Source organism: Sorex araneus, chromosome X (genome assembly GCF_027595985.1).
Source record: "Sorex araneus isolate mSorAra2 chromosome X, mSorAra2.pri, whole genome shotgun sequence".
NCBI classification, from domain to species: domain Eukaryota; kingdom Metazoa; phylum Chordata; class Mammalia; order Eulipotyphla; family Soricidae; genus Sorex; species Sorex araneus.
Window position 1 is genome coordinate 57,810,354 of NC_073313.1, and position 24,595 is coordinate 57,834,948.

Sequence of the window (24,595 nt, forward strand, 5' to 3'; positions counted from 1 at the left end):
GCACCCATATGGTCCCCTGAGCACCATCAGGAGCAAATCCAGAGCACCACCAGGTACAGCCCCCAAACAGAAAGCCAAAAAAAAATCTTCATCCTTTGCAAGAATCATTTACAAGTTTAAGAATTAATTTGAAGGCTTTTACATTTTCAGGAATCAGAGACTCAAAAAGTTCCTTTCCCCGGCACCTTACTAGAAGGTTGTTCTTTATCTAGCCAAGAAGCCCCTGAATCCCTCTGACAGAGCTGAGCTTCATGGGTCCAATGAGGACACAAGCTGTGCCCTCCGCACATAGCTATTCTAAAACAGTGTGGTCTTTAGCCACCAGTGTGCAGAGAAAAAATGTTCAATACTGCTCAACATTTAGTATCAACAATTTAGTAACAGAACATGCTGACAGTTTGTGCACAATTCTAAGTGTGTATCTCTAAACTCTGGGGAGGATTGGACTATACCTACCTCTGGCAGTGCTCAGGCATCACACCTATTAAGTGCGCAGGGAAGAAAACAGTGCCAAAGACCAAACCAGGGTCAGTCCTATGCAATGCAAGCACTTTAAACTCTGTATTAACTTTCATCCCTAAGATTTAAAGAAAAATGCCAAGAGCTGGGGTCATCATGAGACAGTAGATTGCATCTGACAAGGTAAATGATTTATTTCACATGTGTTAGTCCTACTGTACTCAGTTCTGCATACCTATCACTATCATTCCGTTGATCCTCAATTTGCTCGAGCGGGCCCAGTAACGTCTCTATTCATCCTAGCCTTGAGATTTTAGCAGCCTCTTTACTCATCCTTCCAACAGTGCCTGGAATACTACCCACTTAAAAACTCTCACTCAAATGGTGACATTTCATACTAACAGGATAACTAGAATCAACACAAAGATAAGGTTGCCTAACATTTGGACAACAAGTGAAGAATACTTCACATTTCAAAGCTCAAAAACCTTTCTGATGAAAAAGAAATATAAGAGCTTCTTCTCATTATCACCTAGTCACTTATTTCATCATCAAAATAAATCCTTTGTTTCCAAATAAACGCTTTGGAAATAGCCATGTTTTATTCTGCATGGTAGGAAATGGCGCTGTAAAGTATCTTCATGTCTATAAATGATTTTCTGAGTCTGACCATCCCATGTTGTGTATAGGTGAGTTCCCCTGAAGACCAACCTCTACTAAGTACAATCCTCAAACTTGGCATATTCCTTGAGTACATGTTCCTATCAGAGTTAATCTTCCCCACTGCAGTGCTTATGGCGCCATTTTTGTCAGGATCATCAGAGCAGATAAAAAAAACTCCTACGTGAAAGAAAGCAGACACCAAATACCAACATCTTCAAAGGCAAATGTATTCAGTTCCTTTCCATATTGCACATAAGGTATCTATCTATGTGCGTTAGTTCTTTCCCAAACCAAGTTTGACACCTTCAAGGATCCACTCATCATTGTCCATAGTTGCCATCCTGTCACATGTCCTGGTGAGTACCTGACAGTGAAGAGAGGAACCTTCCTGCTGACCTACAGGTCATTTAACTGGGGAGTGTGCTGGGAAAGGAAGCTATCTAGTCTATCTAAAGTCTCTTCCATCACCACCAAGCTACAGCAGGGGCCTGTGAGCTTGTTCCAGCAGCTGCCTGGCTGCCCACAGTAGCCATTGAGATATGCCCAGGAGGGAGGAAGGCACAGGAAAAAAGGAGGAGGAAAACATAATGTCCTAAGATGGAGTGAAGATGTTGCTGGTTGGATAAATGCAGCAATAGGTGAAGCTAAATCATCTTCCTTAAGATGCCATGCCAAGCAGAAAGCCTCCAAAAAATCCACCAGTTACGAGAACATTCTTCTTCACGAATGACACCACCTACGAACAGATGAGAGTACAGCAGGTTATTTCACTAAGGCCATTCAGACTATGCTGCAACCAATTTTAATGCCAACTCGCTGTCTGCCTAAGTGACCATGGACTGCCTACTCTGCCTGTGTACGCATGCACAGCGAGATCTGGACTTTGCACCAGGAGGGATCCAGATGTTATCCCACATAATTTGAGCCCATGCCGTTAAGGGGTGTTAACGTGATACACAGTGCACAGTGATGAAATTCAAGAATACTGTGACAGTTGGGAATGGGGTTGTCAAGCACTGTGTTAGGGCAGTGATTTCCAGCCGTGGTCCACAGACTAGCATAGGGCCTGATGCTGGCCTGCAGATGCAGAAGGGAAGGAAAGTACTGGTTCGGAGAAGGCCAGAGTTCCCGGGGACATGGTCAAGTAGTTGACACAATCATCCCAGTTTCCTGTTTCCTGCCTCACCACTGACTGTCTCAAGTCCCCACAACCAATCTCCCCCCTCTCCCTCAGATAGCTCCTCTCAGGTGGACATATGCATCCCCACTCACATTTCCCCGCCTCAGAGGTGATTACAGGTGAAATCCCAGACTTCCAAACTCCAGACAAAAGCCCCTTGGAGGCTGGGAACATGGACAGAGGCTCTCTGTCTCCTGTTCGAAGCAAGTTCAAATCTCTCTTGCGCCCCAGAACACTCAGCACCTTAGGAAGTATCTGAAGGGACAACACATGCAGTATCCAAACTGACTACTCTCCTAGACTTATGTGCAGACACTGCAGTATCAACCCACTTCAGCCACTCCCACTGACTTGCCCTAACCTTTGCCTGTCTTGCAATACATGTCCTGTAACCCACAGATGTCTTCACTCCCTCCTGTGCCTCTGTCTTCCTGAGTGACTACAGCCCATGCTGGTGTACTTGAAGAACCGCCTTTTGCCATTAGGGAAAGAAAAGCCAATGAGCTCTACTTTCTGTCTGCCTACATGTTCCTTCATCTGCTCTGTTTCAGCTTTAGTCTCTTCCCCCACTGGCCTCCCTGCCCCAGGGTACCCAGGCCTGCCTTGATGCTCAAGACTGGACTCCTCATCATCAGTGTCTGCTTCCCAAACCAGTCCATGGACTCTGGGGGCAGGAACCAGCCGCTTTTCCCACAGTTCATGACAGTGCCAAGACATGAACACAAATGCAGGAAGTGTGCGAATGAATCAACTGCAAACTTATGGTTAGTTTATGGCAGGCTTCTTCTGTGAGTCCAAGTTGGTTATAGTCAACTTTTCTTTCTGCACATTTCCCAAACCACTAGAGAAGTCTCCCACCATCACGTTACTTCTGTCAATGTCTATATGAAAAACGGTTGGTGGAATGAAAAAGGTGCTACTTTCAAGGTCTTGGACTGGAAACTGAGGAACGAAGTGGGTGAGACTCTCTATGCCCAAATAGATGCTAGCTTCCCCTCTGGATAAAGGACCAGCTTTGTCAACCACCGGCCACCAAAGCAGACTGGAACTATGTACAAGTGAGTCACTTTTTCTTCACTAATATTCTAGTTTGCAAGGTCACTACCTACTCATCACTGCTCCCCACCTTGTAAATATCTGAAGACACATGTTGTCTCCTAAGATTCAGTACTCTCCTGTCCCTTCAGTAGAACTAAACCTGGTTTTATGCAGTACACCAGCCTCAGCAAGCCACCAATTTTCATATCACCACAGCACTGCCACTTGTCTACTGCAGCTACATGTGGGGCGAATGTTTGGAAAGAGACCACAGAAACCGCTGAGCTGAAAACACAACCTACCTGTCCCTTAAGATGCCAGGCTGCCAAGAAGGAGCGATACTACAGTGGGAAGGGCACTTACCTTGCACACAGTTGACCTGGGTTCGATATCCAGCACCCCATATAGTCCCCTGAGCACCGCCAGGAGTAATTCCTGAGTGCGAGAGCCAGGAATAATCCCTGAGCATTGCTGGCGTGCCCCCCAAGGTAAAAGGTCTGCCAGCCCCTGAGCTAGGCATAGCACCACTAGTTATGTGCAGATATTTTGGATATGTGTGTACCCCAAGCTAAAACAGAACGGGATAAAAATCTTCAGAAAACCGATAGTTTTAGTATTTTCCCCATCACCATGCTGCTTCCATACTCCCACACTTCCAGAAACTAGTTAAGGGATGACCCATCCCATGTGTACCTGTGTCACCCTGCACTGGCAAACACTGTAAAGGTCACCGAGCACTTCAATTACCTAGCATGAAAAAAGGCCTCTGAAGCAAAGTCATCTCATTCAAGGCTGACAGACTTGTGTATCCAACCCACTGTAGCTCACACCACATTGTCCACACCAGCAAGTCTCACCTCCTCTGCTTTACTCTTTACCTCCGTGGGTATCTGATTGCTCTTGCGTATCTTCAGCTGTTCCTTGGCTTTCTTCATGTCCTTCTCTACTCGCTGCCAGTCAACCTTGATATATCCAGTATGATTTGCAAGCTGTGGTTTTGACAAGAACAGCAAGAAATAGGAGATACGGGCTTGCTATTTGTTTGGTCAGGATAAATCATTCAAGTACATGATCAAAAACTCTTGAGCCCTTCCATTTTTTGGAGAGCTCAACTCACCATTTCTTTGTGTACTAATAACTGAAACCTAATCATCTTTGTAAGGGTCTGTATCACAGTGATTTAATTTTAAAAATCTTTTTTTTTTTGCTTTTTGGGTCACACCCAGTGATGCACAGGGGTTACTCCTGGGTTTGCACTCAAGAATTACTCCTGGCAGTGCTTGGGGGACCATATGGGATGCCGGGGATCGAACCCGGGTTGGCCACATGCAAGGCAAACGCCCTACCCGCTGTGCTATCGCTCCGGCCCCTAATTAAAAAATATTAAAGAAAGAAGAAAAAAAAACCTAGTTTGTTAATCCATTCACACCTGCGGGTGTATAGTTGGGTTACTTCTTCTAGTTACTGACTATTTTAAGCATCATGTTAAAAGCATACAACAGGATCCTACTACTAAGAAAGAATGATTGTTTATAGCCAAAACACAGCTGAATTTCAAAAACTGCATGTACATGAGATTCCAACTCCTTTCCACTACCCTCGTATTCCACGGGTCATAAAAACTGGAGCAACTTCTTGAGGGCTAATAAGGAAAGAGCAGCTGACTGACAAGCATAGAATTTGCATTTTCCATTTTCCTTCCATCATCATGTGGTATGGTCTAGACTCAAGGGAGGGGTCAAAAACACTTGCCAATATTCAACACACTTATGATAAGTTTGATTTAAAAATAGACATAGAACTTCAGAGCTGGAAAGAGAGGACAGGAGGTAGGCTACTTGTCATGCATGCAGCCAACCCATTTGGTCCCAGGTCCCACATAGGTCCCCCAGCACCACCAGGGGTCACTCCTGGGCACAGAACCAGGAGTAGCCCCTGAGCAATACTGTGTGTGGTTGGTCCAGACACCTCACATCTCCTCAAAGGGGAAAAAATTCAACCAGTGGAAAACATTAGGGAAACTAGAGTCAGATTCACACATATTCTTGATTTTTACATAGGATAGAGGCCACAGTGTAAATACCAGAAAAAGGTACTTATTCACTGAATGTTGATGGGCCAACTGCCAGTGTGAATGGGCAGACTGGAACACTAAGTGGAATTCTTCTTACCTCCTCCCCGCATCCCCCTGATGCCAGATAATGTGAGTCTTTCCTGGAAACGCATCCCAAACCAATCACTGTTGTCAGCGAAGACTCCCCAAGGAGAGTGTCCACTTACAGCACTGTGAGGACAAGGAATCCTGGGCTCTACAAAGCAGGAAAAGAAGGGGAGAGAATGGCACAAGGGCCCCCTCCTCCAAGAAGTAATGAACTGAGGAACTTGCTAGTAAGCAGCAGAGTGCTACAGAACCAGCAATGCTTCAGGAGTTGCAGAAAGGAGAGAACAAGTCTCACCTAGATCCACCAGGTTTCTCTGCTCAGAGTCCTGAGGCCACTGGCCCAGTAGGAGGAGCAGGGGAAGGTGAGAACAGGAGGCCCAGGGTGCCAGACCAGCTCCAGACCTCTGCTCATTCACCTTCTGCCTGGAACCATGAGACGCCCCAGCTACCAGGGACCACTGGAATCCTTCCAAAATGCCTACCCCAGAGAAAGGGGCAGAGAGTGTAGTCATAGTTAATTGAAGCCTTAGGTTATCGGAAACTTGTGCTATACTATCCCATACTCTAGTACATCTTCTCTCATACTCTGGTATATCCCAGATTCAGGGACCATATCACATCATACTTTACCCACTGAGTAAACTGCTCCAGCCCCAGCCTGTCACCAAGTTCCTCCTTTCATACATTTCATCTTCACCACACCCATCTGAGACAGCACTCTTTGATTATTGGGGGGAGGCAAGTACTTAAACACATGAACTATCCTTCTGGCTCCTCCAATGGTGGTTCAAATATTAAACTTGAATTTACCTTGTCAAAATGAGAGATTCTAACTGTGTAGAACTGTGTAGGGAGCACGGTGTAGGGGAAGACAAAGGGCTATGAATTCAGAGACTCTGACCCAAATTCAACAAACCCCATCTCCTACAGCTCAGCGGTTCTCCAACTTTGCAACACATAAGCTCACCTTGAAGTTGGAGAAGATTCAGATGTGCATGCATACTGACTACCTAGGAAACCAGGCAAGAACAGCAGGCCGTAAACAACAGTAGGTGATTGGACTCCCTGGTGATTCCCATGTGCATTCAAGTTTGCAAACCAAGGCTATAGAGCCTCACTCAACATCAGTGGATTTCAAAGAAACGCCAGGTTAAAGAAACAGCACATCTGTGTATGTCTGATAGCCTGCCGACTTGTCTGATGTTGGTTTTCATTTTGTAACTGAAATGAAAACAGTCACATGTGTGTGTAACCATCATTTAATCCCCATTTCTTATCCACTGTGGCTGTGACTGTACCATCATTTAATCCTCATTTCTCATCCACTACTCTGGGCTCAGTACCATCTAATAAAATTCTGAGTAATATTAGCATCACAAGGGGGGAAAAGTAACTTATCTCAGGTCACTTGTAACACACCTTGTATTTTTAAAACCACATTTGCTTAACATTTCAACCAGTCTTAAAAACTCTGAAGGAAGTCAGGTTAAGAAATAGGTCTTTAAATTCCCCTGTGATGGCATAATAAAATGACTAGTCATTAATAAGGTTGGACTCCCACAGTCACAAGCTAAAACAGGACTTGGAGACAGAGTCAGGACTATACTGCATCTTCTCGGAGGCAATTCCTCAAAGGGTAACTGGAATGGCCACGCATTTTGGAACATTTTAGATACATACCTGAAGGAGAAAGAATCCACCTCCCACAGCTGTTGCAGCCAACTTTCCAACCTTCTGAAATATGAAACCTGTGCACCTACAAAATGAAAACCAACATCAGACAAATTGGCAGGCCATCAGAGACATGCACAAATGTGCTTCTAACAATGGCACAACTTACTTCTCTTGGAGTGACCCAGTTCCTACTGCTCCATGCACTGAGCCAGCCCAAAGGGGATCATCCTGGCACAAGGAGATTGCCAAATCTCTGTAACCAGAAACACCCGACTCCAGAACCTTTGACACTACCCCTTATACTAACTCTGTGCTTTAAAAATAGTGCCATAAAACTCCTCGGCTGTATGTTTTACTACAGAAAAACAAGGAAGAGCAGATGCAAAGGCAGGGAGGGAACATAAGACCACTATGAAGATATGAGACATTCGTGAGATGTGGCTGGCTGTGCACAGGGGCTCGTTTGATGATACCTTCCAACTGATGATTATTATCTCCCTTAGAGTGTTTTCCATGGCTGGACACAATGTACTGCAATTACTCCCCCCCCCCCGCCGCCCTGAGTAAACAGCCTCCTTAGCCTTTAACTCATGTCCAACCACCTTTCCTTCCCTCTGCTTCCTCTACAGCAAAGCTACCTACAGACTCACCATACTGGCTGTCTTTTCTCTGTGTCTACACTCCGCCTAGTCTCTCAAACCCACCCCAGCAGGCTGGTACCATGGCTTCAAGAAAGTCATTGGAGATTACCAATGACTCTGACCTTCCTTACTAAAGCTAATATTCACTGCTGAGCCTTTACCCCACCTGCCCATCAGCAGCTGCAGCACCACCCATCACTCACCCCGAGGCACTGTTTGCTTCGGAGTACCATTCTCTATTGGTTTGCTTGCCACCTCAATATCCTTCCTTCTTCAACTCTCCTGCTTACTCATTTTTCTGACTGCTAAATGCTGGCCTCCTCAGTAGAGTCCTAGGATCTCTTTTCTCCTATGTACTCAATTTGGGGATATTCTCAGCTAGTTTATATCTCTAAGTAGCCTCTGCTCTGGTCTAGGTCATGACCTCTACCCCATTTCATTATAGCTACAACACAGACTGTGAAAAGTCTAGAAGAGTTACTAGCAGGCTCTTTATAGAAAACTTGGTGTCAATCCCTACACTAAATTAAGTCAAACTTCTGCTCCTCACCTTCCAGCAGCTCTCCATTCTACTCGAGAAGAGAGCGGAAGACCCGACAATGCATCATAAGCCCATATTTCTATTTCGACCCCCCTTTCTACTCCACTCCCCTCTGCACACTCTTGCTTAGTAGGAAGAAACTGCACCTGGGTCAAGGCAGGGAGGGCCTTACAAGATTCTTGAAGGTTTTAAGAAAAAGTGAAGCATGAGCATAGAAGAGACTCCTAAACTGGAAGGGTGGTAGAACTAGTAAATGGAAGGCCTCATCGTAGTTCTCCAATTATAAGCTAAGTACATTCCCTGCAGCCGTTAACTGACATTTTCAACTAAGACTTTATATTTTAGTGGCACATACAAAATAATTAAATAATTAATTAGCCTTTATTCCTCCCATTAAAAAATTCACATCTGGTAGGCCAAAGCAATAGTATAGCAGGTAAGGCACTTGCCTGGCATGTAGCCAACCTAGTTCAATACCCAGCACATGCAGTCCCCTGAGCCCACCAGGAGTGAGCCCTGAATGCAGGGCCAGGAGTAAGCCCTGAGCACCACTGGGTGTGGCCAAAAAAACAGAAAAAGAAAAAAAATACATGTTTGAAGTGAAAATAAAGTATCACATTTGCATTTTTGCTCAGGCCTTACAGATGGAGGATCATCATGACCCCATGCCACTACAGTATGGGGCTGGAGCCATACAGTACGAAGGCACCTGCCTTACATGTGGCTGACCTAGGTTCATTTCCAGGCATCCCACATGGTCTGTGGAGCATAGTCAAGAGTAATTCCTGAGTTCAGATCCAGGAGTAACCTCTGAGCATTGCTGAGTGTGGCCCAAAAACAAAAAAAGGCCATCCCAGCAGTGCATGAAGGTCATTTGGAATTGCTTAAGCCTTGTATGTTTAAGCCTTGTATTCTTATGCCCATCATAAGAATCAAGCACATTTGTAAGAACAAAAAAGATATCTGAGGTACACTGGTGGAGGGATGTGTTCTGGAATACTGGAAACCTAATCATTAATAGCTTTGTCAGGGTCTATTTCACAGTGATTCAATTTTTAAAAATTTTAAAGAGATATCCAGTACCCAACAATGAAAAGTTTTAAAGCACTATCCAATTACAAATGACCCGGATGAAATGCCATAATATTGTAAATCAGTAAGTCAGTTAAAAACAAAACTAACAAAAATAAATTTCAAACCTAAATAAAAAGTCAACCAGCATACAAAGTGGGAAAAGGCCCTTGATGAAAACTAAACCAACTGAAAGCAATTTATTTTTTTTTTATTTTTTTATTTTTTTGCTTTTTGGGTCACACCTGGCGATGCACAGGGGTTACTCCTGGCTCTGCACTCAGGAATTACCCCTGGCCGTGCTCAGGGGACCATATGGGATGCTGGGATTTGAACCCGGGTTGGCCGCGTGCAAGGCAAACGCCCTACCCGCTGTGCTATCACTCCAGCCCCAACTGAAAGCAATTTAGAAATGGTACAAATGACGATTCATAAACAACATATTATAGACTGCTCGAAGAACTTAATACTATATATAAAGTGGTTTAGCAAGTTTTGAAGGTAGATTGTGATGAGTAAAAGTTGCATCTATAAACTCCAAAGCAACAACTAAAACTGTACAATAAAGAGATATTGCTAATAATCTGACAAAAGATATGAACAGAAACTACACATATGAGGAGCCAGAGAGACAATGCCTTAGGCAGGGTGCTTGCCTTGCATGTGGCTGACCCAGGTTCAATCTCCAGCACCCTCTATGATCTCCCAAGCCCATCAGATGTGATCCCTAATCACAGAGCCAGGGGTAAGCCCTGATCAAAACCTAGTGTCGTCCTCTCTAAAAAAAAAAAAAGGAAAAACACATATACATGGATGACTATCAAAAGCATTAAGCTAAAGGAAAGTCAGGCACACATGCCACATGCACTTGGTAAGAAGGAAGCTGGGATAGAGAAGGAATCACTAAGTCAATGATGGTTGGAGGGATCGCTCGGGATGGGAGATGTGTGCTGAAAGTAGACTAAGGACCAAATATGATGGTCTCTCATTATCTTATTGCAAACCATAATGCCCAAAAGTAGAGAGAGAAAGACGGAAATTCTCTGCCATAGAGGCAGGGGGAGGGATAGGATGGGATGGGGGGTAGGGATACTGGGGACATTGGTAGTGGAAAATATACTGGTGGAGGGATGGGTGTTCGATCATTGTATGACTGAAACTCAAACATGAAAGCTTTGTAACTGTATCTCGTGGTGATTAAAAAAAATTTAAAAAGAAGTCAGGCACACCTGGTCCCATAATTTCTGGTTTTATTTATCTTAAATACTAGTAAAAGAAGGGGAAGAAGGAGCTGTGCTGCAGCATATATATGAAATGTGTAGTTTAATACAGCCCAAGAAGAGGCGTGGAGAATCTCAGGGAGATCTCGGATTTCCACATCTCAGTGAGATGCTCACACAGTTCCTCAGTCTGCCCGGTGACTCAAGGGAAACCAAGATAACTAATCTGGCTGTCTCTCTGGCACTGATCAGATGTGCCTTCTAAAGTGCTCTGACCAGTGTTTATTCAATACCCACTAGTTCCAACTCTTGTGCAGGTAATTAAAATATTTCCCATTATAGTATTTTGCTTTGTCTTGCTTTTTGGAATCACTTTAGTAAGAGTTGCTAAAGGGGTTCCCCCCAAGTGAGAACCTGGGGAGGGAGAGAGAAATGGACTCAAGAATCATTGGAGACTTGAAGGATGAGGGACAACTGGGCTATCTAAATACCGGTGGAGGGGCTGGAGAGATAGTGCGGCAGATAGGGCACTCACTATGCATGCGGCAGACCCATATTCCATCCCCAGTACTCCACATGGTGGAGCCCTGCCCAGAGTGATCCCTCAGCTCAGAGCTACCTGAGCACTGAGTAAGTCCTGAGCACTGCCCCGTGAGGCCCAGCAACAAAAGAATCTGAATGCCGCTAGAGGGGCTGGTCAGAATGGTTTTAGAATATGGACTCGGGGAGCATGGGGAGAGTAAGCCTTAAAGAGAAGAATGTGGTGGCCAGGCCTGGAGGAAATAAGCTGTGTGGTTTGCTTGCGGTAAGGACCCTCAGATTCAGGGAAGGAGGGTTGGTGTGGAGAAAGGAGTGAGGGGACAGAGGGAAAGAATGGGGAATAAATCCGCTAAAGGGACACACTTCAGAAATTTGGGGGTTACTTTTCGGGGGGTGCACACCAGCAATGTTCAGGGGTTACTCCTGGCTCTGTACTCAGGGATTATTCCTGGTGGTGCTCGAAGGACCATATGGGATGCCAGGGATTGAACCCAGTTGGCCACTTGCAAGGCAAATGCCCTACCCACTGTTGGACCCCCAATGTTTGTTTTGGTAGGGGCCAGACTTGGGGTTCTCAGGGTATATGTGGTATCAGGATTCGAACCATTGTCTGGGTTGCAGCCACATACAAGGCAAGTACCTTAACCTCTGTACTGTCTCCTGCCCTTGAGAAGGTCTCTAATAGAGCAGTTAAAGAGACCAAGGTCCTGGGGCTGGAGCAATAGCACAGCGGGTAAGGTGTTTGCCTTGCACGTGGCTGACTGATTGGATCCCCAGCATCCCATATGGTTCCCTGAGCACTGCCAGGAGTAATTCCTGAGTGCAGAGCCAGGAGTAACCCCTGTGCATCGCCAGGTGTGATGCAAAAAAAAAAAAAGAGAGAGACCAAGGTCCTGAGGAGGGATTACCAGCCTTAGGTTACTTAAGGTGGCCTTGTTTAGGGTGTGTTAACTATAGTTAATTTCTCGTAGGTAAATAGCTGGGACATGGAAGAGCCTGGCAAGCTCCCTGTGGCATATTCGATATGCCAAATACAGTAACAATACAGGTCTCATTCCCTTGACCCCGAAAGAGCCTCCTATCATTGGGAAAGATGAGTAAGGAGAGGCTGCTAAAATCTCAGGGCTGGGATGAATGGAGACGTTACTGGTGCCCACTTGAGCAAATCGATGAACAACGGGATGACAGTGACAGTGACTAGTAAAAGTAGATTCAGCGACACAGAGATCAGATTGATGACCGCCAGTGGGTAAAGGGAACTGAAGTTACTGTCCATTGGGTACAGGGTTTTATATTGGGGTAATGGAAATGTTCTGATATTGAAAGTAGCAGCTAACAGATTTACAGCAGACTCATCAGATGAAATTCTGTATCCCAAAAGAGTAGTGTGATATAGTGAGAAAACGGAATGAAATGAACACCTCACCAAGAATATTTTATCCAGCTAGACACCCATTCAGATTTGAGGAACGATACGAAACTTCATGGATAAACAACAGCTCAGGAACTTCACTGACTCAAAACCAACTTTAAAAGAGGGACTGAAGAGGTTATTGTAAAGTAAAATAAACAGCACAAACTCAACAAACATCTATGGAAAGATGGCAAAAAAAAACCCATGACAATCCTCTCTCTCAATGGAATGGACTAAATGCAGCAATTAAGAGAGAAGAGTAGGGGCTAGAGTGACAGCATAGCGGGTAGGGCATTTGCCTTGCATGCAGCCGACCCGGGTTCGATCCCTCTGTCCCTCTTGGAGAGCCTGGCAAGCTACCAAGAGTATCCCGCCCGCATGGCAGATCCTGGCGAGCTACCCATGGCATATTCGATATGCGAAAAACAGTAACAAGTCTCACAATGGAGACATTACTGGTGCCCACTCAAGCAAATCGATGAACAACGGGATGACAGTGCTACAGTGCATGTACATCAGAAAGAAATTACACTTCTAAACATTTGTGCACCCAACAAGGCACCACCAAAATTCTTTAAAGAACTGCTAATAGACTTCAAGGAGGACAATAGTAGCTGGAGACTTCAACACAGCTTTGTCACCTCTTGATAGATGAATAGGACTAAAATTCAGCAAGAAAATACTGTCTTTGAAGGAAGAAATCAAAGAGAGGGAGCTAACAGACATGTATAGAACCTTTTATCCCCCCAAAAAGCCAAATACACATTCTTCTCCAGTGCACGTGGGACATTCTCCATGATAGAGCACATGCTGGGCCACAAAACATACCTCCATAAAATAAAAAAGAAAGAAATTATTTCAACTATATATTCAGACCATGATGCACTGAAAATAGACATTAATCACACACAGAACTGGAGTATAAGATACCAAACATCTAGAAACTAAACAGCTCACTACTGAACAACCAGTGGGTTAGAGAGGAAATCAAATGACCTGAAAAGAAATAAGAAAGCTCCACATGGTGACTCAATAAAAAATTTAAAATTAAAAAAAAAGAAATGAGAAAGCTAACAGAACTTGTGGGACACAGCAAAAACTTTGTGTGAAGAGAAGTTTATAGCACTACAAGTATTCATCAGAAGTAAAGAGCCCACAGAAGTAACCTGAATTCACAGTTTAAGATCTAGAAAATGACTAACAAAAGAACCCAAACCAGGCAGAGGGAAGGAAATAATAAAACTTAGAGCAAAAATTGATGAGCTGGAGTCCCAAAAAACAATCCAAAAGATCAACGAAACCAAGAGCTGTTTATCTGAAAAAATAAACAAGGTCAATTACCATGAGAGAGAAGAGGCGCGGAGAGAGAGGAGAGAGGGAGGAGAGAGAGAGAATCCTATTACACTGAGTCAGAAATAGAATGGGAGGGGGATGTCACCACAGAAACAACAAATTCAAAGGATCACCAGATATGACTTTGAGAATCTGTATGCCACAAAACAAGAGAGCATTTAAAAAATGGATAAATTCCTGGGTTCCTATAGCCTCCCAAGGCTGAACCAAGAAGATCTAGAATAAATGAAGAGACCTATCACCAGTGAGGAAATTGAAACAGTAATCAAAAGTCTCCCCCAAAACAAAATCCTTGGCCCAGATGGAGTCACTAGTGAATTCTTTCAAACCTTTAAAGAGGATTTACTGCCAATCCTTGTCAAGCTTTTCCAGGAGACTGAAGAAATAGAAATACTACCAAAAGGTTTTTATGAGGCAAACATCACCCCGATAAAAAAGCACAAAGTCACCACAATAAAAGAAAATTTCATGCCCATATCCCTGATGAACACAGGTGCAAAGATCCTCAACAAAATACTAGCAAATAGAATGCAACAACTCATCAGAAAAAGATCATACGCCACGACCAAGTAGGATTTATCCTGGGGATGCAAAGATGATTTAACACTTGCAAATCAATCAATATAACACAACATTATCGATAAGAGATAAAAACTATATGATAATATAAAAGATGAAGAGAAAGCATTTGACAAGATCCAGCACCGCTTCATAATAAAAACTCTCAACAAAATGGGAGTTGAAGAAACTTAACTCAATAGAGTCAAAGCCCACAACAAGCATTATCCTTAATGGGAAAAAACTAAAATTTTTCGTTCTAAAAATCAGGCACAAGACAAGAGAGCCCACTCTCGCCACTCCTTTTAAATATAGGACTGGAAGTACTCACCATAGCAGTCGGGCGAGAAAAATATATCAAGTGCATTCAAACAGGTAAGGAAGAAATCAAGCATTCACTATTTGCAGCTGACTTTAGAAAATCCTAAAGGATCTATTAAAAAAAGAACCTAGAAATAATAGATTTGTATAGCAAAGTAGCCGGATACAAAATCAATACCCCAAAATCCATGGATTTCCTATATACAAATAATGAAAGAGAAGAAAGAGATATTTATTTATTTATTTTTTATTTTTTTGCTTTTTGAGTCACACCTGGCGATGCACAGGGGTTACTCCTGGCTCTGCACTCAGGAATTACCCCTGGCCGTGCTCAGGGGACCATATGGGATGCTGGGATTTGAACCCGGGTCGGCCGCGTGCAAGGCAAACGCCCTACCCGCTGTGCTATCTCTCCAGCCCCCAAGAAAGAGATATTTAAAAAAAAAAACAATCCTGTTCACAACTGTGCCTCAAAAAATCAAGTACCTCGGGGCCGGAGCGATAGCACAGTGGGTAGGGCGTTTGCCTTGCATGCGGCCGACCCGGGTTCGATCCCCGGCATCCCATATGGTCCCCCGAGCACTGCCAGGAGTAATTCCTGAGTACAAAGCCAGGAGTAACCCCTGAGTATCGCCGGGTGTGACCCAAAAAAAAAGCAAAAAAAAAATCAAGTACCTCGAAATCAGCCTAACTATAGAGGTGAAGTACCTATACAAAGAAAACTACAAAACACTACTTCAGGAGGTAAAAGAGGACACAAGTAAATGGAGACACATCCTCTGTTTAAGGATCCGGAGAATTAACCATCAAAAGAGAAATACTCCCAAAGCACTATACAGATTCAATGAAGTCCCTATAAGGATATTTTTCAAAGAAATAGATAAAACACTCCTGAAATTCATATAGAACAATAAAACCCCATGAATAGCTAAAGTAATCCTTGGGAAAAAGAAGATGGGAGGCAACATCTTTCCCAACTTCAACTATATTACAAAGTAGTGATTAAGACAGCATGGTATTAAAATAAAGATAGACCAGCAGACCAATGGAATAGAGTTGAATATCCTGAAACAGACCATCATATATATGATCATTTAATCTTTGATAAAGGAGAAAGAAATATGAAGTAGAGCAAGGAAAGCCTCTATAATAAGCGGTGCTGGAAAAACTGGGCAGCTACATGCAAAAAATGAACTCATATCTTTCTAACACCATGCACAAAAGTCATATCAATATGGATTAAAGACCGCAATATTAGACCTGAATCTTTAAGGAACATGGAGGAAAATGTTGGCAGAATCCCCCATGATATTGAAGCTAAAGGCATCTTCAATGATGAAACGCCACTGACCCAGCAAGTGGAAGTAAAGATAAACAAATGGGACTACATTAAACTAAGAAGCTTCTGCACCTCAAAAGAAAAGTGACAGCCAGTCCACAGAATGGGAAAAATTATTTACCCAATACCCATCTGATTAGGGGTTAATAGTCAAGATATATAAGACACTAGTAGAACTTTACAAGGATAAAACCTCCAACTCCATCCAAAAATTGGGAGAAGAAATGAACAGAAGGTTCCTCAAAAAAGAAATACAAATGGCCAAAAGGCCCTTAAAAATGCTCCACATCACTAGTCATCAGGGAGATGCAAATCAAGACAACAATGAGATATCATCTCACACCACAGAGACTGGCACACATCAGAATGAACAAAAACAACCAGTGCTGGAATAGATGCAGGAGAAAGGGACTCTCATTCATTGCTGGTGGGAATGTTAACTGGTCCAGCCTTTTTGGAAAATATGAACATTCCTCAAAACACTAGAAATTGAGCTCCCATTTGACCCAGTAATAGCACTTCTGGAATATATCCTGGGAGCCCAAAAATACAAAGCAGAAATGTAATCTGCAAATCTGTGTTGCAGCACTATTCACAATAGCTAGAATCTGGAAACCATGTGAGTGCCAAAGGGCAAACAACTACATAAAGAAACTAAGGAACATTAACACATTGGAATACTATGCAGCTGTTAGGAAAAATGAAGGGACCACTAATACAATGACAGTTGGAAATGATCACTTTGAACAAGAACTGAGTGTTGAGGGGCTGGAGCGATAGCACATCAGGTAGGGCATTTGCCTTGCACGCGGCCGACCTGGGTTCGATCCCCGGCATCCCATATGGTCCCCCAAGCACCGCCAGGAGTAATTCCTGAGTGCAAAGCCAGGAGTAACCCCTGAGCATCGCTGAGTGTGACCCAAAGAGCAATAAATAAACAAATAAATAAATAAATAAATAAAGTTTATAACAGTTTATGTATACATACTTATGTATACATACTTATAAAATTTTGTATGTATACATATAATATACATACTTATACATACATGCATAAACATAAAATATATCTTATAAGATATAAACATAAATATAAGATTAAATAAAATATACAATAAGATATATATCAGGGGCTGGAGAGATAGCACAGCGGGTAGGGCATTTGCCTTGCACGGGGCCGACCCGGGTTCAAATCCCAGCATCCCATATGGTCCTCTGAGCACGGCCAGGGGTAATTCCTGAGTGCAGAGCCAGGAGTAACCCCTGTGCATCGCCAGGTGTGACCCCAAAAGCAAAAAAAAAAAAGATACATATCAACACATATCTATATTTATGTGCATCGCCAGGTGTGACCCCAAAAGCAAAAAAAAAAAAGATACATAACAACACATATTTCCCAAACTCAACTGATAGTATTCTAAGATTTGAAGGAATAACTCACCATGCTATGTAATTGCCAAAAATCAACCCATAAAAAGACATCCGACATAATTATAGGGAAATGTAAATTAAATCACAATCAGGAAACACTTTCTTTGAGTTTCTGGGTGCTGGTGACATTTTCTTTAGCGGGAGTAGTTGGTTTTTAATCCTTTAAAATGCATTCTTGTTATATGCACTGAGTATACTTGTATTATGTATCTATAATTCAATAAAGAACTTCAAATATAAAAAGTAGCATCTATAAGACAATGGGTCATTCAATTTATTATAACTACTTACCACCCAGTGACACCTCCAATTAACAGCTGGGTTGCTACGCTGTACTTTTCAGCTGAAGGCCCCGTCTCCTGCCCAAACAGTTTGCGCCACCATGGCTGCTTTTTGGCAAGTTCTGCAAGATCCAGGGTGTCAAAATTTCCTAGAAGAATAAAGACAGTGAGGGCCAGGGAGATGGTTCAAAGGGATGGAGCTCATGCTTTATGTGCAGAGCCCCAGGTTCAATCTCCAACACCATGTGGTACCCTGAGTACGCAAACTCTTGGTTCAGAGTTCAAAAGGCAAATATATTTTAAAGGCTGGAGAGATAGTACAGCAAGCAAGGTTTGATCCCCAGCACCACATATAGTCCCCTGGCACCACCAAGAGTGAATGATCCCTGAGTGCAGAGTGAGGAAATTATATATATATATATATATATATATATATATATATATATATATGGGTTGGAGCGATAGCAAAGTGGATAGGGCATTTGCCTTGCTCGCAGCTGACCCGAGTTCGATTCCTCTGCCCTTCTCAGAGAGCCCGGTAAGCTATCGAGAGTATCTCGCCCACACCTCAGAGCCTGGCAAGCTCCCCGTGTTGTATACGATATGCCAAAAACAGTAACAACAAGTCTCAAAATGTAGACATTACTGGTGCCCGCTCGAGCAAATCGATGAGCAACGGGATGACAGCGATGATAGATAGCACAGTGGTTAGGCATTCGCCTTTCACGCAGCCGACCTGAGAGCCCGGCAAGCTACCGAGAGTATCGAGCCCGGGCAGCAGAGCCTGGCAAGCTAACTGTGCGTATTGGATATGCCAAAAACAGTAACAATAAGTCTCTCAATGAGAGATGCTACTGGTGCCCGCTTGAACAAATGGATATATATATATAATGAGCACCTCAAAATAATATAATATTCTATCTTTAGTACATCAACTGAAATTCTGACTAGCAATTTTTGAAAGCCACACTAAAATTTAAAATAAAGTAGAAAGTATAGAATAGTAAACTATCCTTTTCTCTCAAGACCTCGGGCAAAATGTAAGTCATAATAATGTATGCTTAAACAGTTTTATTCATCCTGGCAGTGCATACCATCCCCAGTACAGGCAGGGGTAACTCCTGGGCACAGAGTGAGGATTAGCCACTGAGCACTGCTAGGTGTAGCCCAAATTCCCTTCCCACCAATAATAAGAGGTAATATTAAATTGTTATGTGTGTACCAAATAATGGCTAAGCAATAAACATATGTATTAATTGAAATCCACAGAACAAGATCGTACTTATTAACCCCATTTTATATGTAGGAAACTGAGGCTTCAAGGGGAAGTGATTTGTCCAAAGGGAATAGAATTAACATGCCTAATAATCCCTTTCTCTGTAGGAATACAACCTTGGGCTTACCTACACTGAACCCAGCATTCATCACAAAATGTTAACAGATGCTGAGGGGTGGTTGGGAAAATGGAGACAGTGGTAGAGGGCAAGGAAACAGTGGTGGTGGGATTGGTGCTGGAATACTGAATGCCTAGAACAATCATCATGAACAACTTTGTAATCCACATTGTTTAAATAAAGTGGGAGGAAAGAAATGTTAGCGATTGTTATTTATGGTGTTTATTCTAAAAATAATCAACTCCCACTGACTTGAGTCTATGAATGTTTATCACAAAATGTTGAGCATGCAACCAAAGAGGCAAAGCCATATAATGAAAACTGATGATACATTTTATAAAAGCAGCAGAATGGAAGCAGAACCAGACAAGATTCAGATGCTGAAGCAAGCAGGTAACAAAGTTAAATAAATGCTCAAAAGGCATATCTAGAGTTCCAGAAAATTATAAAGAGAGTAAGACAGAAGAAATATAAAGGCATTACCAGATATGGAAGTCTGAAATGCAGAAAGGGACAGTAGAAAGGTTAATAGCTAGATAAAGTTAATCAATATGCATGAAACACTAACCACAATGTCTTGCAAACATACATGAAAGGAGTTTCACAAGTTTCTAAATTAAGTACACTTCTAAGTAATCTATAAGTTAAAAAATCAGAAGGAAAATCAGAAAACTAGAAAACTTATTCACCAGATGAGGGGCACCTAAGCTGTCCTTAGTTGCCCCCTAAAATAAAAAATAAGATAAGGATATCCATCCCAGAACTTCAATTCAACATTACACTGGAGGCACTAGTTAGTGCAACAAAGAAAAGGAAATGGGGGGCTGGAGAGATAGTACAGTGGGTTTAGTGCTTGCCTTACACACAGCCAACCCAGGTTTGATCCCTGATACCCCATGTGGTGCCCCAACTTCTGCAAGAATGATACCTAAGCAGAGAGCCAGGAGTAAGAGTAAACCCTGAGTACCACCAGGTGTAGCCCAAAAGCCAAAGACATGGCGAAAAGGAAAAGAAATACAAGCAAAGTAGATTGGAAAGAAGGTAATAAACCAATTTATCAACAGGTGATCTTATAATATGTTAAGAAACCTGAACATAATCAACAAAAAGGACTAGAATAACAATTAGCAAGATCACAGGATAAAGAGAAATAAAAAATCAGCTGGATTTCTATGTATTAGAAGAACTGGAAAGCAAGATCAGTAGTTGTGAAAATCATGTAAATTTCATGAAAAATGTTTAAGATATCTACACTGTAAAGTACAAAACAAATGTCTATTCTTTCTACATCAACATGCAGACACAATGCAAGCCAAATCAAAAAAGGTTTTGATCTACAATTTGATGATCTGGTTCTGTAACATCTATGGTGGAGCAAAGGGCCTTAGACTGCGATTTCAGATGCTCTGGTTGTACTACAAGTTAGCACAAAATTTCATGGAGCAAAACAATCGCTATGCTTCAGATCAGAACTCAGGCAGGCTATATATAGTACTACAGCTCATCTCTTCCATGATGTCTGATACTTCATTTGGAAGCCTTACAGACAGGAATCTGGAATCCTTTAAGGCACTCAGACATACTGGCTCCCTCTCTGTAGGGACTTTGGCTACTTTCAGGATGTGTGCCCAGGAGAGTGAGGGAGCTAGAAGGTTAAGAAAGAAACTCTGTTCCCATTTCAGACATCCCCTCTGAAGCCTCAGCAGTGTGAGTTCCACCACACCTGTTGTCTCAGGCACAAACTCCGATTCCAGAAGAGGAACAGAGACCTCATAAGTCTATAGCAGGACTATCAAAGTCAGAGTGAAAACCAGAGAAGCTGTATGTATGCAACCCTCTAGGAAAACACAACGTGCCACAAGTGGCCAAAACAAGTTTGGGGAGAAGAAAGGAACACTGTTTAAGGGATTCAGGAATTCTATAAAGCTCCATGGGGCCAGAGAAAGAGTACCATGAGTAGGGCCCTTGCCTTGCACATGGCCGACCTGGATACAATCCCCAGCACTCGATATGGTGCCCCACTCTCTGCTAGGAGTGATCCCTGAGTGCAGAGCCAGGAGTAAGTCCTGAGCATAGCCAGGTGTGGAGTCCAAAACAAAATAAAAGCTACAGTACCATGGGGCCTATTAATGTCAAGGATAGAATAGAATAGAACCAACATAATCAAGAACTGAACCAGGATACAAAAATCTATGAAAGAAGTCACTGGGTCCATAAATAGATGACACCCTACATAGTCGTTCAGTTTTCAATAACATGCCACCAAAGAAATTCAAGGGAGAAAGGCTTTTTCAAACAAACTGTGGTGGAAATACTAGGTATCCATACGAGCAAGAACAAAAACCAAAGAACAAAAGACCTCTTTTCACACCAAGCAGAATATAACTCAAGGATTAAGAATGGATCAAAATGCTAAAGCATTCGCAAGTAAACAAACTACGGATGTTCACGAACCTGGGCTCTCTACATCACAAGTAAGTAAGGAAAAAAATCGTTTTTAGCTTAACAAAAAATGCCCCTGCTGTGCTGGAGGGGGAGGTTGTGGGAAGATGGAGAGTTTAGTTTTGGCTAAACATACTGTTCAAAGCCCCTAGAGCTCCAGTCGAAGGAGGGATTTTAATAAATAGACACGTTTGGCTCACCCAATCGCATTCCGTCACCGAACAAGCAGTGCTAAGGACTACCACAGTAAAAGTAAGGCACGGAGGCAGAGCAAGAGTGCAGTGGGCAAGGTGCTTGCCTTGCACGCGGCCAAGCTGGTTCGGTCCACGGCATCACACATGGTCCCTGAGCACTGCAGGGTGCGGCCCCCAAACCCCCAAAAGCAAGTCACTAGCTATACTGAAGGGCCCAGGAAACCCGCAGTCGTAGGATTGCCAGCATCCCTACGTAAGGATGGAAATACATGGCAACGTCAACATTTTTCATTATTTCCTAGGTGCAAATATGTGACCAACCTCTATGTATGCAGTGTGCACACACATATGAGACAGGTGTTAGTCATCACACATGTACAGGGTGGTGCGCCCCGGAGCCAGGGCCCCGGCGCTGCAATACTTGAGGGGAGGCTGGGCGCTTGTCTGCGAGGAAAATAGTTCCACTGAGCACCCGGAGCCTCTCGTCACGTCAAGTCAGGGCTTTAGCGGCAAGTGACTGGGAGAAAGCCCGGCGCAGCCCGGCGCCCGGCATGACAGTCACGGAGGGCGACGCTGGAAGCAGTGGAGAGACGCACGGTCAGCGCCGCACGCTGCCCCGCGGCGCGGAAAGACAGAAACCCCGCAGGAGACTGAGGGGAAAGCGCGAGTCCGCAAGCCCCAAACACCGTTCCGCCGGGGCGAGGAGGAACGGCTGAACAGCCCGAGCGGCCGGCGCGCCCGACGGGGCGTTCGGAAGCCCTGCCTCCCGCGCCCGGGCTCCCAACCGTCCGCTCGGCGCCCGCCGCCTCACCTTGACTGGACGCCGCCATTTCCGCGAGCTCGTCTCGCGAGGACACTCGCGAGCGCTCCGTGTGGGCGTAGGACGAGCGGCTGGTGCTCGAGGGGCCGGATTCGCTTCCGGCACGTGGGGAAGATGTTTCCATTCCCACGGCGAGGCGGAAGAGGCCGAGCCAGGCCCGCGGCAGCCACTCCCCGCCGCCGCCGGCCTTGCGTCACAGAGGCCACGGCGCAGGCGTACAAACCGTCGGCGGGGCTGGGGGAGGTGCCAGAGCTGCGCCTGCGCAGGACTCGCGCCGCCCGGCCGCGCTGCGCCTATGCAGGCGCGGCCGCCGCCGGCCCCCACCTTGCCTTCTTGGGCGGGAGTTGTGTTTGTCAGGTGAACACTGGACGTTTTCTGCCCGCTCCTGCTGTGACCAAAACTGGAGTCCTGACCAAGACTTGCTAGAGAACAAATGAGTCTCCCTGCCCCGCTAGACCTACGGAGCCCTTTAGCCACGGCGGGTCGCCCACGCCACTCTAAATTGGCGGTGTCCTTCCAAACCCCTGCACACCGCAGCTTCACAGCCGTTTCTCACTCTCCAGTGCTCTTATCCTATGCCCATACAGTGAACAGATCCCCCTGCTCCTACTCCTGTTCCCAGAAAATCTTTTCTCCCTACAGCGGCGAGGAATTCGCCTAGCAGGCAATCCCAATCCCAAGCCTCCCTGAGAAGCCCAAGCCCAAATTCCTTTCGAACGTTTGACTTTACACTTTCCATGACCATCCTCATTTAAAATAGTAACCTGCTGAGGCTGGAGTGATAGCACAGGGGTAGGACGTTTGCCTTGCACGCGGCTGACCCGGGTTCAATCCGCAGCATCCCATATGGTCCCCCAAGCACCGCCAGGAGTAATTCCTGAGTGCAGGAGCCAGGAGTAACCCCTGTACATACATTGCTGTGTGTGACTCAAAAAGCAAAAAAAAAAAAAGTTAGGGTTTTTTTTTTTGTTTTTCAAATTTGTATTTTTTAATTGAGTCACCATTACATTACTGTCACTGTGTCACTGTCATCCAGTTGCACATCGATCTGTTCGAGCGGGCACCAGTAACGTCTCTCATTGAGAGACTTATTTGTTACTGTTTTTGGCATATCCAATAAGCACGGGTAGCTTGCCAGGCTCTGCCGCGAGGGCTTGATACTCTCAGTAGCTTGCTGGGCTCTCCGAGAGGGGCAGAGGAATCGAACTCGGGTTGGCCGCGTGAAAGTCGAACGCCCAACGGCTGTGCTATCACTCCAGCCCTGACATACATAATTAAAAACTTGTTCATGATTAGGTTTCAGTCATATAATGAGCCAACACCCATCCCTTCACCAGTGTCCATTTTCCATCACCAGTGACCCCAATTTCCCTCCTGCCACCCCACACCCAACCTGCCTGCCTCTATGACTCTATGGCAGGCACTCTCCTCCTCCCCCTCCTCCTCCTCTTTCTCCTTTTCCTCCTCCTCCTCCTCCTCCTCCTCCTCCTCCTCCTCCTCCTCCTCCTCCTCCTTCTTTCTCTTTTCTCTCTCTTTCTCTCTCTCTATTTTTTTGGGCACTATGGTGTGCAACACAGATACTGACAGGTTATAGTGTTTGTTTTTTACCTACTTTCAGCACGCAGTTCCTATCCAGAGTTCAGAGTTCTAGAGTGATCATTTTCAACTATCTTTGCTATTTTTTTTCTTTTTGGGTCACATCCAGCGATGCGCAGGGGTTATTCCTGGCTCATGCACTCAGGAATTACTCCTGGCGGTGCTCAGGGGACCATATGGGATGCCGGGAATGGAACCCGGGTTGGCCACATGTAAGGCAAATGCCCTACCCACTGTGCTATCTCTCCAGCCCCCTATCTTTGC

General features: G+C 44.4%; 1 protein-coding gene across 2 annotated transcripts; it reads right to left on the reverse strand.

Moving 5' to 3' along the window:
- Nucleotides 1–1,333: 1,333 nt before the first annotated feature.
- On the reverse strand, nt 1,334–22,916 carry FUNDC2 (FUN14 domain containing 2). Of its 2 annotated transcripts, none has more exons than XM_055123013.1 (5): nt 22,727–22,916; nt 17,896–18,034; nt 7,182–7,257; nt 4,219–4,329; nt 1,334–1,858 (listed from the first exon to the last, which is right to left on the reverse strand). In XM_055123013.1, the coding sequence occupies exons 1-5, from the start codon at nt 22,857–22,859 to the stop codon at nt 1,781–1,783; spliced, it is 537 nt and encodes a 178-aa protein (XP_054978988.1). In that variant the 5' UTR covers nt 22,860–22,916; the 3' UTR covers nt 1,334–1,780. The 2 variants fall into 2 exon arrangements, with proteins under 2 accessions (XP_054978988.1, XP_054978987.1); XM_055123012.1 differs by having other exon boundaries at nt 4,198–4,329; nt 22,727–22,910.
- Nucleotides 22,917–24,595: the final 1,679 nt, after the last annotated feature.

Bases quoted from the DNA above. Each gene is read 5' to 3' on its own strand.
- FUNDC2 (XM_055123012.1), bottom strand. From the start codon at position 22,859: ATGGAAACATCTTCCCCACGTGCCGGAAGCGAATCCGGCCCCTCGAGC. The intron at 7,258-17,895 runs GTAAGTAGTTAT...TTCATTTTGTAG, and splicing joins ATTGGAGGTGTCACTGGGTG to GTGCACAGGTTTCATATTTC. The intron at 4,330-7,181 runs GTATGTATCTAA...TCAAAACCACAG, and splicing joins GTGGATTCTTTCTCCTTCAG to CTTGCAAATCATACTGGATA.